Source organism: Hypanus sabinus, chromosome 12, assembly GCF_030144855.1.
Source record: "Hypanus sabinus isolate sHypSab1 chromosome 12, sHypSab1.hap1, whole genome shotgun sequence".
NCBI lineage: Eukaryota > Metazoa > Chordata > Chondrichthyes > Myliobatiformes > Dasyatidae > Hypanus > Hypanus sabinus.
This window is the reverse complement of record NC_082717.1, coordinates 69,581,511-69,599,738: the sequence shown is the minus strand read 5'-3', so window position 1 is coordinate 69,599,738 and position 18,228 is coordinate 69,581,511. Positions and strand designations below refer to the sequence as shown.

At 38.7% G+C, this 18,228-nt stretch overlaps 2 protein-coding genes across 5 annotated transcripts in view; one reads left to right on the top strand and one right to left on the bottom strand.

Moving 5' to 3' along the window:
* Positions 1–6,393, bottom strand: part of aplf (aprataxin and PNKP like factor) — a 47,062-nt gene extending 40,669 nt beyond the window's left edge. The window contains exons 1-3 of the mRNA XM_059986180.1: positions 6,262–6,393; positions 3,359–3,430; positions 1,580–1,740 (exon numbers count right to left, since the gene is read on the bottom strand). Of these exons, the coding sequence (XP_059842163.1) occupies positions 1,580–1,740; positions 3,359–3,430; positions 6,262–6,345 (317 nt within the window). The 5' untranslated portion in view covers positions 6,346–6,393. The remainder of the gene's footprint in view (positions 1–1,579; positions 1,741–3,358; positions 3,431–6,261) is intronic.
* Positions 6,394–6,498: 105 nt separating this feature from the next.
* Positions 6,499–12,339, top strand: LOC132402994 (F-box only protein 48). Of its 4 annotated transcripts, XM_059986184.1 has the most exons (4): positions 6,603–6,815; positions 7,629–7,702; positions 8,658–8,998; positions 10,082–12,339. In XM_059986184.1, the coding sequence occupies exons 3-4, from the start codon at positions 8,696–8,698 to the stop codon at positions 10,241–10,243; spliced, it is 465 nt and encodes a 154-aa protein (XP_059842167.1). In that variant the 5' UTR covers positions 6,603–6,815; positions 7,629–7,702; positions 8,658–8,695; the 3' UTR covers positions 10,244–12,339. The 4 variants fall into 4 exon arrangements, with proteins under 4 accessions (XP_059842164.1, XP_059842167.1, XP_059842166.1 ...); XM_059986181.1 differs by lacking the exons at positions 6,603–6,815; positions 7,629–7,702 and adding an exon at positions 6,499–6,595; XM_059986183.1 differs by lacking the exon at positions 7,629–7,702.
* The last annotated feature ends 5,889 nt before the right edge of the window (positions 12,340–18,228 follow it).

Genomic DNA, 18,228 nt, shown 5'->3' with positions numbered 1-18,228 from the left:
AGCACACACCACAAACACTAATAGCACAAATGGTTATGATTTCAGAAAAACATATAACCATAAAGAAATAAAATAATGTAGGCAAGTCCCTGAGTCACATGACTGTAGAATGATGACAAGTTGTTCTGCTCCAGCTTATTCCTTCACTGAGCAAACACCAGAGGGCAGCACTGACAGGAGGGGCAGCCACCAATGCAGTATAGTTCCCAGCAAGCCCACAGAGTGCTCTGCTCTCTCCTACATCTCCTCTCGTGGGCAACTACAACAGGCGACCCCACGGCAAGGACCTCGTCTTCGCCACAACTGAGGCAACATAGCCACCCCACCATCAAACTCACCAATGAACTAGTGAACCAGACTGTTACCAATATCCAACAGGGTCTTACAATCACGATAAAAGCATCCAAGACAATCAATTGCACTGTGCACAACAACAGTACACATCAAGTCCAGGTCCATCTCTATCAAGTAAACACTGATGGGATAGCCCTGCAGTACTTGATAACCTTAGCATCCAGCAGTTACTTGCGATCATTAAAAAAAAAGGATAAAAATAAAAATATCATCAGGATATTGGAAAAAAAAATAGGGCATAATGGTGGATAATGCCAGGAAAAGGAAAGCTCATTAAAAGACTTCCCTGTGAGGGATTTCAATACAAGATTACTTTAAGAAAACTAATTATCTCAGGATCTCCCAAATTAACTTAACCAATTTTCCCCACAAGGCACCAAAATGAATGTTTCAGAGGGAACAAATTTCAACTCATGCACCACTTGGTATAATTGATTATTTCATTCCTGGAAAGTATAGAGACAAAAGTAAAGCAGTGTTATTTTCTAGGCAACTAGTTATTAATTGAGCAAAGATGGAGAAAGAAAGAAGTGGAAGGCAAGGAAATGATTGTAGAGAGAATTTTAAAAATGTAGTTACCTTTTTTGAATTGCATTTTACATTCACTTTTAGAAAACAGTAATTATCTTACTGCATTGTGCTAATGCACAACACAAAAGAATATAATTAACATAGAATGAGAAATCATCTTCATTTTTATTGGCTGCATATCTTCCATTTGCCACACAGCTTGTTGCAAATGTAGAGTAATTCTCCACATATTAATGAAGAATCAATGCCACTTAGCAAGTTCCAGAAATAAAATTTGAAAATGCAAGGCAAATGGGGTCAACCATATCTAATGTAAGTACAGTTTAAGATATATATAATTCAAGACAATTAAAAACTTAACCCCATTGAAGTTAGATGTGTATATCTTAAAAACTGTCTCAAAACCCATCAAACAAAGGAGATCTTTCAGACCAGTGTGTACATAAGAGCTGTAACGACTTGTCTGCTGAAAGTCCTATGACAGCACCTTTATCAAAGTGTTATAATATCTTGTATGAACAGTCAAAAGTAAAAAAAAAGTGGCCAGGTCAAATAATCTATTAAAAATATCACCTAAATCTGCCACACATTGATGAAATGAAAGGTTATTGGCTTGAAATGTTAACTTTGTTTCTGTGTTTTATTGCACAACACGTTTGTTTGTTGTTTATTTGGTTCTAAATTAAACAGTCACCTTAATGTCTGGTCAGAACTGGAAGAAATAACTTTATATATGTATTTGTCTGGCAGCAAAGAAAAGCAGTCTCCTAGGTACAGCCAGTGCCATTTATCTTTCTCCAAGGGCAGAAGCTGCTCTCCACTTGAGGACTGATGGAAGCATGGATTAACATGTATCTGGAATGTACAAAGGAAATGATCAACAAATTAGAATGCTTATTCATTTTACTTTATATGCAAAATAATATCATAGTAGAAACTGGCTAAATATGACAAGCAGTGTGGATTACATCAACTAAATTTCATGACACTTAAATCACTACGCTTCATAACAGAATATTGGATTTTTGACAGATAAGTAATTAAAAGACAAGCAGAACATGAATTAGAGTAACACACACAAAGTGTTGGAGGAACTCAGCATGAACTCAGGCAAAATCAATGGAGAGGAGTTGACATTTCTGGCTGAGATCCTTCATCAGGACTGGAGAGGAAGGAGCAGAAGTCAGAATAAGAGGTGACGGCGGGGGAAGTACAAACTGCCAGGTAATAGGTGAGATCAGGTAAGGGGGAAGGAGGGATGAAGCAAGAGCTTGGAAGGTGTTATGTGGAAGAGGTAAAGGACTGAATAAAAAGGAGAGAGGAATCAGAGGGAGGTGATGGGCAGGTGAGGAGAAAAGAATGAATAAAAGTACAACAGACCGGGGAATGGAAGAAAAGGTGGGGGGGGGGGGGGGGGAGGGTGTAATTAGTGGAAGTTAGAGAAATTGAAGTTTATGCCCAGGCAAAATATAAAGTGTTGCTCCTCCAATTACTTCATCATGGAAGTAGAGGAGGCTACTGACAGACATGTCAGAATGGAAACGGAAAGTCAAACTGAAATGGGTAGCCACCAGGGTTGCTTTGCAGCAGATAAAGCAAAGGTGCTTGTTGAAGCTATCCCCCATCACTTGACTTGGGTCTCACTTGACAAAGCAGTTCTTTGCTCAGTCCACCACAAAAGGCAGGATCTCCCAGGTGGAAAGCTATTTCCCAGCAGTTCTAATGCAGGGTCCCAAACCTGAAACATTAAATGTTTCTTCTTTCCAGAGACATTGCCTGACCTGCTGAGAGCTTCCAGCATGTTTGATTTATGTTTTAGATTTACAGCATTTGGAGGGTCGCTTCTCTCAACATAAACTGTCTGCAATTTAGGACGAAGATGAGAAGAAAGTTGTAATTATTTGACATTGACTACCAGGTGACTGTAGATGCACAGAAAATTCAAGATTGAAATTTATGGGTATTTCAGTGATGCTGGCAGCGAAGATTAGTAACAATATCATGAGAAAGCCTTCTGATTACTACTAAAGTTCTTCTTTTCTGAAAGCTGTACAGATTCAACTTTAAAGAACATGAAGAATTGAAAATCTCACCTGGTATTTTAATTAGTTCTATCACAAGATCACATCTACAGACTTCCTTTTTACAGACCAACCAGAATAATAGTGAGTTATCTCAATGTCAATAATTTGGAAAAAAGCTCAGCTAAGGCCTCCTTGGATAGATTATTTTTTTGAAATCAACTGGATAATGTATAGTTACTTACTCATTGTAGCCCATAAAACACTTATTGGCCCTAGAATTCCCATGTAGATTCCCATCCATGTATCAGCTCTGTATCTGGGTAGGTTTTAAACCAATTTGCTTCCAGAGATTAATGTCTGAGATTATTCATATTTTGTCCTTTGAACCATCATCAAAATATGACATTGGTAGAATATCAAAATTATTATTGAGCCATAAATTTTCTCACCGGTTTAATGCGCAGTTTCTCATCTAATACTTCCAGCAGGCCATGGTTTCGGGACACTCGTTTATCAGAAACCTAAAGGATTCATCCAAATAATATATAGTTAAACCACTGGCAATAATTTTTCGATTAGAAAAATCCAAAATAGATAAATATCCCAAATTCAAATTGTTGGGAACTGGAATGGAACCAAGAGAAAAAGAAGTTAGTCACAGCAAGGATGTAATGTTGAGACTTTATAAAGCAGCAGTGAGGCCTACCTCACTTGGAGGACTGAGGGCAGTTCTGGGCCCCTTATCTTAGAAAGGATGTGCCAAAACTGGAGTGGGGTTCAAAGGAGGTTCACAAAAATGATTCCAGGTTTGAACATCTTGTCATATGAAGAGCATATGATGGTTTTGGCCTGTACTCGCTGGAATTCAGAAGAATGAGGAGTGACCTCATTAAAATCTATCAAATGGTGAAAGGCCTTGATGGAGTGGATGTGAAGAGGGTATGTCCTCTGGTGGGAGAGTCCAAGACCAAAGGATACAGCCTCAGAATAGAGGGACATCCTTTTAGAACAGAGATGAGGAGGAATTACTTTAGACAGGAAGTGGTGAATCTGTGGAAGTCTTTGCCACAAACAGGTGTATAGGCCAAGTCTGTATGTATATTTAAGGCACAGGTTGATAGATTCTTGATTGGTCAGGGCATGAAGGCAGGAGACTGGAGCTGACAGGAAAGTAGATTAGTCATGATGAAAAGGTGGAACAGAGTCAATGGGCCAAATGGCCTAATTCTGCTCCTATTTCTTATGATATTATATAAAGACATTAGATTAATGCAGGATAAGTGTAAACAGGTGCTTTATGATTAGTACAACCAGAATGAACCAAGAGGTCTGTTTTCATGTTGTATGACATTATAAATCTGAAGATATCAGAAGGGATCAGTAGTGGAGAGAGCGAGCAGCTTCAAGTTCCTGGGTGTCAAGATCTCTGAGGATCTAACCTGGTGTCAACATATTGATGCAGTTATAAAGAAAGCAAGACAGTGGCTATAGTTCATTAGGAGTTTGAAGAGATTTGGTATGTCAACAAAAACTTCTATAGATGTACTGTGGAGAGCATTCTGACAGGCTACATCACTATTTGGTATGTGGAGGGTGGCTACTGCACAGGACCTAAAAAAGCTGCAGAGGGTCATAAATTTAGTCAGCTCCATCTTGGGTACAAGCCTACAGAGTACCCAGGACATCTTCAAGAAGTGGTGTCTCAGAAAGGCAGCGTCCATTATTAAGGACCTCCAGCACCCAGAGCATGCCCTTTCTTTACTATTACCATCAGGTAGGAGGTACAGAAGCCTGAAGGCACACACTCAGTGATTCAGGAACAGCTTTTTCCCCTCTGCCATCTGATTCCTAAATGGACATTGAACCCTTGGACACTACCTCCCTTTTTGAAATATATATTATTTCTGTTTTTTGCACAATTTTTAATTTATTCGATATACATATACTGTAATTGATTTACTTATTATTCTTATTTTATTTTGTTTTGATTTCTTCTATATTGCATTGAACTGCAGCTGCTAAGTTAACAAATTTCATGTCACATGCCAGTGATAATAAACCTGATTCTGATTCTGAAAATTCAGCAATGGCATGAATAAAGAGAAACTTGAGAGATAATGCTGTGTTAACAACGGATTTAACAGGATGTGCTGGACAAGACTACAATGCAGAGAGAACTAAACAGAGGATCTTAATTTGGTGTACAGAGGTTTGTGAACTTCCTCATACATGTTATTGCAGACAGCTTGATAGGGTTGATATGGGTTAAAGATAGTAGTTTAAGGTGTCTGGGTCATGAATAAAACAACCAAGTTATATTAATTTTCCTACTGCAGTGAATGAACTTACCAAAGAACACGAAGAACAAGAAATCTTAATGTTGCCTGGACAGATCTGGTTATTAGATATGCATAGACCAAGGGTAAAATATTAAAACTTCATCAGGAATGATCACAATAATAAAAAAAGAGTTTAATGCATCAATTACTAGAGATTAAAACGACTATGCAACTCAATAACAGAAGTGGCATTCTGATTGCAGTTGGAAGATAGTACTGCTGAAAGCTCAAATGTGTACGGCAAGAATTCAGCAAAGACAGGCAAATACGGAGATAGAAATAAGCAGTACTTGTGATTGGTAGCTGGCTCCAATCTGAAATGTTGTTATATTTCTCCCTTCCAGTTCTACAGCGTATTTTCAGCATTTAGGATATTTTTAATACTGCTATATGTGGCTCATTCGTTTTGTCAATCACAGAAATATTTGTTTGTTACATTAAAGGGCACTACACTTTGAAGTTCTTGGGGGCCAACTGTTTAAATTGAAGAGATTCCAGGGAAAGGCTGTTTAAGTGATTAAAAGATAAAAACAGATTTAACAGAAGATCATTGACCTACAAACTTAACTCGTTTTTCTTTCCACTAATGCCTCCTTACTTCTGAGCATTTCCAGCATTTTTTACACAAAAAACAAACGCAGATCAGCAAATTAGTGAGCAATAAAGTTAGGAGAAGCTTTATTTTAAAGCGAAAAGATGTTAAATTTGCAGGACTTCCTGTTACAGAGATCCGTCCAGTCAAATATATTCTGTGTTTCGATGAGAACTGTATAGGAATATAAAAAGAGCAAGGATCACGTTGATAGGACGCGAACATTTGAAAGTAAATCATAAACATCGGCCTGGATCACATGGAAGTGGAATGACCTGCTTCAGGACGGACTGCTCATATGTACAGTAATGGGAAAACTGCTTGGTGAATCCTGCGGTAACTTCTTTCGCCTCCACCGCTTAAATACACAATTATACTTTAAGCATCCGGAGACTTTACCAACAGGAACCATGGCACTTACCCCGAGGAGGGGCCCTCGGCCGATGGTGCTGAGGCCGGGAGGCAAGTCGATGGTCCCTGACCCATCCACACACTCCAACATCATCTTGGAATATATCCTTTGGGCATTAAACACAAACCAGACTACAACCAAAACACAGCTGATTCCCAAAACCACTGCCTTTGAGAGAGGAATAAAATAACAGGCAAACCAATGAAAACTTGTCACGAAGCGTACACATAAACTACAGCTCCCGGCATGCTCAGCGTCAACGTACGCCCCCCCCCCGGTCTGCGCATGCGTAGTTCCATGCAAACAAACGTTAGCTGTCCGACATTGAGGAGCGTCAGTGCAGGTGACGGGGTTGTTTACTGAATGATCTATTTCTGCCTTCTGTGCGTCGGGCAATAAACGTTGCGATACTGCGCGTCTGTTGGTCTCGAATAAAAGGGTGAATGTGGTTGAAGGGAGTATGGGAGGAGTTAGAGTTTAAAGGGATGTAGGGGAAGGAGGCAGGAACTGAGGAGGGGTTAAATCAGCAGGAAACAGGTTGAGGGATGGAGCTGGTGACTGAGGTAGGGAAAGTCCCAAGCAAAGTTTGGGTTAGGTTGTCAGTTTACGGCCACTGGAATAATTATTTTTCTTCTGTTTGCTATTACAGTAAACTCTTTCCGCCTGGCTCCACTGTACTCTGGTCCACGCCTTCCTTATCCCCGTCCAGTTCAATTCGCGTTAATTTGGGGTCCGGGCTTTATATTATTTTTATTAGGGGGACCTAAGCATTGCGTTGTGTGTAGGGAACATTATTCAGTCAGAGAGAGGTTTTACCATCATTGGAGTGAGTGCACCGTCTATTTTTTTTTGTAGGTGATCTGTGGACATTACCCCACAGATAATGTTTTGATTGTGGGCATTGGTTTAATATTATGGGTTAGGGTTACGATTAGGTTTGGTGCTAATCTGGTCATACGCACAAACAATGAAGTTCTTGCTTGAACTCCTAGAATTTCAGTGGACAACTTAAAATGTATATATTTGCGTATGTTTGTACAAGCTCTGAGCCATTGTCAGTTTGTTCACTAAAGCATTTGAAAGAGTTGCTCTTGCACTGGACACCCTTAAGGCGAAAGTACAATAACAACCCCCGTTTGATGGGCCTCGCTGCCCGTTAACAATAAAAGTTAATGATGAGAACTTGGAATCAAAAATGGCTTTATATTTCGGATTCAAATCTGCATTAAAATTTTTGAATGAACAGATGATTTGCTTTTTTTGTGGCACTGACTGAGGGATATTGATACTGTTTAAAAGTCTTAATATAGGAAAAGTGCTATGAGATCAATTAAAGACAAGCATGTTATGGAACTGAATTTGTGTGTCTTGTATAGCTAAAGGCCACATTCTGGAAATGTGAAAGAATAAACCTTCTGGAAACACTGTGTAGTGCTATTAGCATCAAATGGTAAGGGTTTAACAGTATAGAGTTAACTGAGAAATATCAGAAGTAAACAGATAAGATAAACCATACAGTTTCAATAAATAAGGTCACAGTATAACATGCAAGATGCACCAGTGGTGATGTTTGTCCTGGAAGAGTAGCTTGGGCTAAATTTACAAGCTTCAGTGGGTTTGGAAACATTATAGTTAACTTACTGAAATAATAATTTGTTGTGTTTTTTTTATCCAGAGGCAGAATTTGTGGAATTTTAATTCATTTACATCAAACCTAGTTATAGCAGTGATGATAGTTGCAACAACTCATATGTTCTAATTTCACAGAAGGGGATCTTGTATCTTTACCCATTTTAGCTTCTGTTTGATCTCAAACTCACAGCAACATAATTGACTGTTATTTACCCTGAAAAAATGATTTCCTAAACTGGTCTATAGGGAGTCGAGGGCAGATACAGATGATCAAGAGTAGTAGTACCAATGTCCCATAATCTTTTTTAAAAATTACATTTGCAAATTGGGGCACAATTTGGAGTTAAACACGACAAAGGATTTTATGCTATGAGGCAGTTATGCTAAAATTTTGCTTTATGCCTATATTTTTACAAAAAGGAATAGTAAATAAAATGAAAGAAAACAATGGAACCTCTCAAAGTCGGGAAGTTCAGGGGAGGGAGAAAAACAGAGTTAACTGTTTTCTGTGATGATCGTTCAACAGATCCTTTTCAGAGGCTTGTAAAGTAGAATGTAGAGTACACTGAGAAATTAGAAATTGGTGTAAGTAAAACATTCTCACTCCCCCCCCCCAAAAAAAAATGGCAGCTGAGAGTACATGAGTAGTGCAGAAAGAAATGGTGGAAGATGAATGAAAACAGCAACACTAACATTTAGGTGGGGCCATGTACTTTAATCTACAAGACAAAAATGGTGGAAAAACAATAAGATAGTAAAATTCTGTTTCATAGGTTTTCAAAATACCTGTGCAATTGTGGAGCAACCAACAATGGAAAGACTTTGCAAAAGAAACAAACATATTACTGTTGTTAAAGGTGAAATAAATTTCCCAACCAAGCTGAAAGAATTACAGAACTCTCCTAATTTTGCTCAGTTTTTACCTCAAGAGCTAACTCTGAAAATTTTCAGTGAATTGGACATTCAAAGCCTGTCAAGTGCAGCAATGACATGTAAAGCTTGGAATTATTTGATCGAAAACAGTGACTTTCTGTGGCGTAATCACTGCTTGACAACATTGGCTGTCTGCAAAAGAGAACTACTATGCGATAGAGCAAGCGGATTTTCGTGGAAGGTAAATAATCTGTGACAGTTTGAAGAATTTAAAAAATAAAGCACTTTTTGCACTAACTTTCAATCCATCTTTCCTTCCCTTTGTATCGCAGTTTCAATTATTCCTATATTTCTTTTGCTTTTCTTTCCTCCCCATGATTCTTTGACCTGACACTGAAGCCTTCTCTAAATAATTGTCTCATTTGAGTTTGCTTTCAAGATTCTATTCCGTTAATTACCTTTCAGTGATTAGTAAATAATAATTATTGGATTTTAATTTATTTTAAACGAATGGCCTAGATTTTAGGGCATTGTCGGTCACCTGTCACCAATCCAGCCCAGCCCAGATAAAACATCTTGTTGGGTGGAAAGTCATGCATGGAGTTATAGAGTAATACCCCGTGGAAACAGGTTCCATGTCAACTAAGATCACCATCTAAACTGGTCACATTTACCCAGATTCCTCTAAACTTTACCCATACATATTCCTAAGTGCTCTTTAAACGTTGATCATGAAAGAAGGTTGTACAATTTCAATCCAGTTCTTAGACAATTCAGATTTATTAAATACACAGCTGTGCCACTGGTAATGGAGGCTTACCTCTGTAATCCATCTGCTTGTGAAACACACCTGAAAATTCCACCCATGGAGGTGGTTGTAACATTGCCACTAAAACAAAGATGATATCATAGATATTTTTTTTTTAGTTTAAGATGGTAATCACACCACTCTGAGAAAATCTTATTGAGATGTAACAGTACACAAAAATTTGTTTTCAATTACTATAGTACATGCTGTAAAAAGATCCTCATTCCCTGAGTTGTGTAGGTTCTGTTGTTCAAGAGATCCCAAAACTACATAATTGGTACCAAGTTCACAGTTGGTCCTCACTACTGTAAACGAGTGGATCTGTAACATTAATTATCTTCTTTGATAATCTATTTTAAAAAATAAAATAATTTGTCACATATATTAGAGAGCATTTATGCCATTTAATATTATGCAGTAAAAGTTATAGCTTCCAAATTATGAGCGGTTACAATCAATGCATGCCATCCAATGTAAGAGGAATATTAAAAATGTTTTTGCATTGTTAATTCATAGGTTACCCTGGTGAGAAATTACAAGAAAAGCAACATAAAACAAGCATGGTTGAATGGTCATTATAGTTACATTCGTTCTGCAAATGAACTTCTGCATAAAAATATGTGCGAAATGGATGCCGATGCATGGGGAGAGATATTAGAGGCTGAATTGGAAAGATGAAAGCCTGGGAATTTAGTTGTGTGGAGCAGCATTCTTGTACTCTGCAATCCAGATTTAAAGTGTAAAAAAAAATCATGAAGGAAATTTTGGGGCTTGCTGTGAGTTTCACTTTAGATTCTCCATGCTTCTGACACACTAACGCGCAGAGGCGGTCAAATGTGTGGTGTGATATCCAGTGGCATGTAACATATTCCTGGACAAAATATCTGTTAATTTACACCACAAATGAATAACTTATGGATGACGCAGGGCACTTCTAACAGCTTGAATAGCTTATTTTACCATTAATTAAATATGTGAAGTCCACTGCTGGAAGCTCATCTCCAATTGTTCCTCTTCAGACAAAAACTTGTCTGTTTTTTGCTGTTCTGAGCACTCCCCCCTGCCCTTACTCCAGTGCCCTTCACCCTGCTCCATTGGCCAGTGAAGATCATGAACACAACTCCCACCTCAGCCATATTAGCCCTCAACACTGATTTCCAGTAAGATACCCACTCCCACCCCTCTCACTCTTCACTCACCACCATTTCCCAGCCTCAGTCAACCCTTGCCCCCAGTCTCCAGCTTAGCAGGAGTCCCCTTGAACCTACTACACCCTTCAATATAATGTCTTGTCCAATTGTAACTGCAATATATCCACAGTAACCTTTCACCCCTTGCTTCTCAATAGCCTCTGCTGTAAAAATATTCAGGTTTAGTTTCTGCTGTCCTTTAAGGAAAGAAAGTTTCAAAAGACTCAAGTGCCTCTGAGAGAAGAAACCTAGCCTCATTTCCTTCTTAAAAGAGTGGCGCTTTACTTTTAAATAGTGACCCAAAGTTCCGGCTTCGCTTGTGAGTAAACTTCTGCTCAACATTCCCTCAGGGGCTTGTATATTTCAGTCAAGTCTAAACTCCAGCAGATAGGTGCCTAGCTTCTGTAATGTTTTCTCACAAGGCAACTATCCTAAACCAAATAAAATTTTCATGAATTGCTTTCACCATTCTTTAAGTTAAGAGATCAATATTGTGTACAACACTGAGATGTGGTCTCACCAATACTCTATGTAAGTGAAGCATACACTCCCAATATGCTTATTAATTTGCCATTGCAATAAACAGGAATATTACATTAAATTCCTTACTCTCTTGCTGTATCTATAAACTGGCCTATTATGAATCATCCACATTATCTTTGGAACTCTTCAAATTCTCCCTATTAATTAATATGTTGCCTTGTTTATTTTTCCTGCCAAAATGGACGATTTCATATTTGCCCCGTATTATTGATCAGATATTTGTCTCCTACTTAACATATTTATATTATTTTCGTAGGTTTATTATGTCATCTTCACAACTCCTTTACCTACCTTTGTGACCTATACTTTCTCCATGTGTGACACCCACCCTCCTCAACCAACCTGACATATTTTCCACTTCGTTGTGCTACCACCATCTCCCAACACCTTCTAACAATCTTCCATTTACCCTTTTACTGGTATCTTCTGACTACCATCAATGTCCAATCATTCCTGCTTTCTCCCCTCAGTTGCTTTGACCCTCGAATCATTCAGCTTCTCCCCTCCACACTCCATGACTCATATTTGGAATTATGACTTACATATTTTCCATGTGTATTCATAATGGCCGACTTCAGAAATGAAAGGCCTTTGAGTGTGCAAGTGTTCTATAGCAAGGAACAACCTGGCCCTTGTACACTATAGAATTTTATGGCCATTTGCCCTCATTGGTTCAATTGGCAGCACCTATTCAATGCACTTTTCCAGACTTACAAACTTCTAAGTTAAAAAAAGGATTAAGTTTAGTTATTTTTGTGGCATTGTGCACTTAAAAAGATGTAATTGTTTTTATTTGTTGTGTTTAGATGTTAAAAATTATATTGAATTTGAAAACCGTCTTTCTATTGTTAGGCTACAAATATTTAATACAGTGATATTGAAAGGTACTTATAGTTAAGTATCTTTAAAAATGTTTTACACACTCTTTTAAGCACCTTTGTTTTACTTTTGAAGAGGCATTATCATGAAAATCTAATAGTATTGTAGTTTTTGAATTCTTTGTCTTTTACCCTTTAAAAATAAACGTTGAACTTGGAATGCACTCACAATTGCTTTGTTTAATTAATCTTTATGTAGCATTTCCAATTTAACTGATTTTATAATGCAGCAGAAATCAGCAATAGTCTTACATTTAAATTAGTTTATGAAGGTGAAAGGTGAATTAATGAAATGGTGTATTATTTTCACAGGTAGCGAAGTGCAGTGGAAAACATGGTGTTCATGCAAATCAATTTGTTGTATCAGTGCTTTGAGGAAGTACAAGGGAACATAATAATGGGTTTCAGAAGAATGTTACAGAGAATGTGCAGTGCAGTTTGACAGTAGTGCGGAAGGTATTAATAGGGTAGATTGTGAAGTTAAGAGTCCATTTTATTATACCAGGGAACTGTTCAATAGTTTTGTAACAGTGGGGTTAGAAGCTCTCCATGAGCCTGGTGATACCTAATTTCAGGCTTTTGTATCTTCTGCTCAATGAGAGGAGGGGGAAGAGAGAATCTATTGAATAAATGTATGACTAGTGTTGATAAGCTTTAATAATTGTTTTAGTTCTACAAATAGGCTATGATTTGTTAATTTTCAGATACTGGAAACCAAATTGTATGTAAGGGGGTGGAATATAAAAGTTGCTTCAATCGTACAGGGCTTTAGTAAAACTGTATTTAGAGTAGTGCCAAATATAGTCTTAATGTTGATGTCCATGAAATGATATATTTGCTTGGGAATCGACATTGACAGTTCACCAAATAGATTCCTGGGATGAGAATGTTTTCCCAAAAGGAAAGATCAAGTGGAGTGATTTGATTTTCAATATGTTTTAAAGGATAACGGATGATTTAGTTGAAGCATATAACACTCAGGACAGATACAACAAAGCTTTTTTTCATGGCTGTATACTATCAGAATCAGGTTTAATACACTGGCGTATGTCATGAAGTTTTTTGTTTTGTGACATCAATGCAGTGCAATACATAATAAAAAAGGACTATAAATTACAATAAAAGAATATATACTTTTAAAATACATTAAATAAGTAGTGCAAAAAGAAATCAAAAACTGAGGTAGCGTACATGGGTACTTTGTCCATTCAGAAATCTGATGACGAAAGGGAAGAAGCTGTTCCTAAAGCAGTGTTTCTGCGGGTTCCTGTATCTCCTCCTTAATGATAGCAATGAAAAAAAGGAACATCCAGGGTGCTGGGAGTCCTGAATGATGGATGTACTGTTTTTGAGGCATTGCCTTTTGAAGATGTCCTCAATGCTAGGGAGGCATGATGGAGGCCCATGATGGAGTTGGGTGAGTTCAGAATTTTCTGTAGCTTTTTCAGATCCTGTGCAGTGGCCCCTCTATACCAGATGATGATGCAACCAGTTTGCAATACCACGGTACATCTATAGAAAATTTGCTGGAGTCTTTGGTGGCATACCAAATTTCTTCAAACTGCTCATGGAATATAACCACGGGTGTGCATTTTTAAAACTGCATCACTATGTTGGGCCCCAGATAGATCTTTGGAAATGATGACACCCAGGAACTTCAATCTTCTCACCTTCTCCACTGCTGATCCTTTGATGAGGACTGGTGTGTATTCCCTCAACTCCCCCATCTGGAAGTCCACAAGCAATTACTTGGTCTTAATGACATTGAGTGCAAGGTTGTTGCTGCAAAACCACTCAACCAACTGACCTATGACCCTCCTGTATGCCTCCTCATCACCATCTGAAATTCTGTTAATAATAGCGTGCCCATCCGCAAATTCATATGTGGCATTTGAGCTGTGCCTAGCCACACAGTCATGGGTGTAGAACGAGTAGAGTAGGGTTGATTGTCAACAAGGAGGAGATTTTATTTCTGATCCACAATGACTGGTTTCCCGGTGAGGAAGACAAGGATTCTGTTGCAGAGGAAGGTACAGAAACTCATGTTTTGAAGCTTGTTGATTAGTACTTAGGGTATCAAGGTGTTGAATGCTGAGCTGTAATCAATAAACAGCAGCCAGACGTAGGTATTGCTATTGTCCGGGTGATCCAAGACCAGTGAGAAGGCATCCACTGTAGACCCATTGTGGCGATAGGTAAAATGCAGCAGGTCCAGATCCTTGCTTAGGCAGAATGTGATTCTAGCCTTGACCAACCTCTCAAATCACTTCTTCACAGTAGATGTGAGTGCAACTGGGTGATAGTCATTGAGGCAGCTCACACTGCTCCTCTTGGCTACTGGTATGACTGCAGCATTGAGAGACTGATGATGTCCATGAAAACTCCTAGCAAATGACACAGGTTTTCTGTGTCCTACCTGGCACACAATTATGAGGGTTCACCTTTTTGAAAGATGTCCTGACGTCTGACAGGGTCATTTGATGCTGCAGGGATTCGCATATGTATAGTTCTATTCTCCCTTTCAAAGTGTGCATGAAAACCACCGAGCTCATCTGGGAGTTAAGTTATACAGCCATTCATGAGGTTTCACCTTGTAGGAAGTAATGACCTGCAAACCCTGCCAGAACTGAAATGCATCCAATTCTGTCTCTAACCTCAATCAGCATTGATTTTTCTCCCTTACTAGCGCCTTCCATAGGTTGTACCTGGACTTCTTGTATCATTCTGGATCACCGGCCTTGAATGGCACAGATATGACCTCAGTAGACTACAGATATCCTAGTTCATCCACAGCTTTTGGTTTGGGTTTGTCCATTATGTTTTCAAAGCCACACACTCATCCATACAATTCTCAATGAAGTTGATGGCAACTGTGGTGTTTACATTCAGATTCAAAGGTGAATCACTGAATACTGTCCAGTTGACCAAATCATAGCAGTCCTATCAGTACTCCTCCACCTCCCTTGACAATACCATTTTGGTCCTCACCACTGGTGCTGCGGTCTTTAGTCTCCGTAGAAGTACAGCCAGGTGATTGGACTTTCCAAAGTGTGGGCATGGGATGGTGAGTGTTCTTGGTGGTGGTGTAATAGTGGTCAAGAATATTAGATCCTCTGGTTCTACAGGTGATAAGATGGTGGTAGAAGCCCAGAGACTCCTTCATGTTGGCCTGGTTCAAATCCCCTGCAAAGATAAGGAAGGCTGTTTTATGACTACTGATCATGGTGCTCAGCTCCTCCAGTGCTTGTTTGACATTGACCAGAGATGGAATGTACACCATAACCAAGATGATGGTGGAAAACTCCCTCGGCAAGCAACTTATGCTTGAGCCTCCTCAGGGAAAGCGATCTTAGATTGGGTGATGTGTAATAACCAAATCATATTACATAATCAAGGGCACTTAATGTAAAGGAACCCTTTGGAGGCAGTGATCATAATATAATTGAATTCATACTGCAATTTGAGAGGGAAGAGCATGTCACATGTATCAGTAACGCAAGGGAATAAAGGGAATTACAGAGGCATGAGAGAGGACCTTCCCAGTGGATTGAAAGAGGATACTGGCAAGGATGACGACAGAGCAGAGGTGGCTGAAGTTTCTGGGAATAGTTCACAAGGTGCAGGATAGATATGTCCCTTAGAAAAAATTGTTCTCAAATGGCAGGGATAGGCAACCTTGGCTGACAAGAGAAGTTAAGGACTGCATAATAGCCAAGGAAGGGGCATATAAGGTAGCAAAAGTGAGTGGGAAGTTGGACGATTGGGAAGCTTTTAAAATCCAATGAAGGGAAAAAATGAAATATAAGGGGAAACTAGCCAACAATATCAAGCACGACACTAAATGTCTTTTCAGTTATATAAAGCATAAAAGGGAGGTGAGAGTTGATATTGGACCACTGGAAAATATGCTGGTAAGCTAGTAATGGGGGACAAAGAAATAGCAGATTAACAACGGGTATTTTGCATCAGTCTTCTCTGTGGAAAACACTAGCTGTGTGCCAGAGGTCCATGACTGTCAAGGAGCAGGAGTGAGTGTCATTGCTATTACAAAGGAAAAATTGCTAGGCAAGCTCAAAGGTCTTAAAGTGGATAAGTCACCTGGACCAAATTGGCTACATCCCAGAGTCCTGAGAGAGGTTGCTGAAGCGATAACGGATGTATTGGTCATGATCTTTCATGAGTTATTTGATCCTGGCATGGTTCTGGAAGACTGAAAGATTGCAAATGTCACTTCACACTTTAAGAGAGAAGGAAGGCAAAGGAAATTATAGGCCAGTTAGCCAAACCTGAATGATTGGGCAAGTGTTGGAGTCTATTATTAAAGATGAGGTTTTGGGGTACTTAAGACTAATGATAAATTAAGTCAAAGTCAGTATGGATTCTGTGAAAGGAAATCTTGCCTGAGAAATCTGTAAGAGTTCTTTGAGGAAGTGACAAGCAGGGTGGACAAAGAAGAGGCAATGGATGTCATTTACATGGATTTTCAGAAGGCATTTGATAAGGTGTCACACATGAGACTGATTAACAAGATAAAATCCTATTCCATTACAGGAAAAAAACTGGCATGGATAGAGGAGTGGCTGACAGGCATGTGGGAATGAAAGGGGCCTTTTCAGGTAGGCTGTCAGTGACTAGTGGTGTTTTTCATGGATCATTATTAGCATTGCTACTTTTCACACTGTCAATTATTTGAATAATGAAATTGATGGCTTTGTGGCAAAGTTTGCAGATGATATGAAGATAACTTAGTTTGTTCTGTTGTTCAAGAAAGGCTATAAGAATAAGCTGGGAACTTATAGGCCAGTGAGCCTGAAGTAAGTAGTGGATAAGTTATTGGAAGGTATTCTGCAGGACAGGGTATATAAGTATTTGGATAGCTAAGGCCTGATTAGGGATAGTCAACCTGGCTTTGTTCAAGGTAGGTTTTGTCTAACCAATCTTACAGAGCTTTTCAGGAAAGCTGATGAAGGAAAGGCGGTGGATGTCATCCGCATAACTTTAGGAAGGCCTTTGATGAAGTCATGCATGGGAGGCTGGTCAGGAAGGTTCAGACACTTTGGTAGGACATACACAGTAAACAATAGTGCACTGAGAAGTGCAGTAGAACAAAGGGATCTGGGAATACCAATCCCTAATTCCTTCAAGGTAGCATTACAGGTAGATAAGGTCATAAAAGGGTCTTTTGGCACATTGGCCTTCATTAATCTAAGTACTGAGAGAACAAAGGGATCAGGGAATACAGTCCATAATTCTTTCAAGGTAGCTTCACAGGTAGATAAGATCATAAACTGAGCTTTTGGTGCAATGGCCTTCTTTAATTTAAGTACTAAGTACAGGAGTTGGGATAATATGTTGTAGTTGTATAAGATATTGGTGAGGCTCTGATGTGTTGCAAGCAGTTCTGGTCACCTATCTACAGGAAATATATCAATAAGATTATAAGAGTGCTCTATTATTCTATTTTGATTGTGAGTCTTTGTAATTTCCTTCCTCAGGGGCAGTAGGTACCCAGCCAATGAGAATTTTCATGGACAAGATAGGTCTTTGAATTCTAGAGAAATCAACATGAGGAATGGTAATTGAAATAGATTATTAATACAAGCTCACAGAGCGTTCAGAATTAATCCACATTCATGTTACCTTCTAACGATTGAGCCAAAACTCCCTCAGTTCGATAATGTCATCTCATTGGGAGAAGTAAGTTACAACAAATTAAATTGCTTGATGAAAGCTGTACTTGCTTAGCTTCAGAAACTTATCATGTTCTCTCAATGAAATTGCTTTCAGCAAAACATTAATTTGTAACATATATCTTGCTGATGATGCTACAAATATATTGAGGTGTGATCATGAACATGGGATAAAATAAAATGCATCTGCTGAGAGCAGTTTCTGGAATGGAGTAGAATTGAGCACCAGGTTTGTATCGTCCAAAAATTACACTAGAGGGGGCACTTGTAATGCAACACAAAACAATAGCCTTATCTCAGCTTAAGTCTATTTTATGCAAGGTTACTTATGACAAAAAGGTTTTATTATGATTTATAACTTA

Coding starts and splice junctions, on each gene's coding strand:
- LOC132402994 (XM_059986181.1), top strand. CDS start 6,499: ATGCTCAGCGTCAACGTACGCCCCCCCCCCGGTCTGCGCATGCGTAGT. Junction 6,596..8,657: donor ATTGAGGAGCGTCAGTGCAG/GTGACGGGGTTG, acceptor TCTGTTTCATAG/GTTTTCAAAATACCTGTGCA. Junction 8,999..10,081: donor CAAGCGGATTTTCGTGGAAG/GTAAATAATCTG, acceptor GTTAATTCATAG/GTTACCCTGGTGAGAAATTA.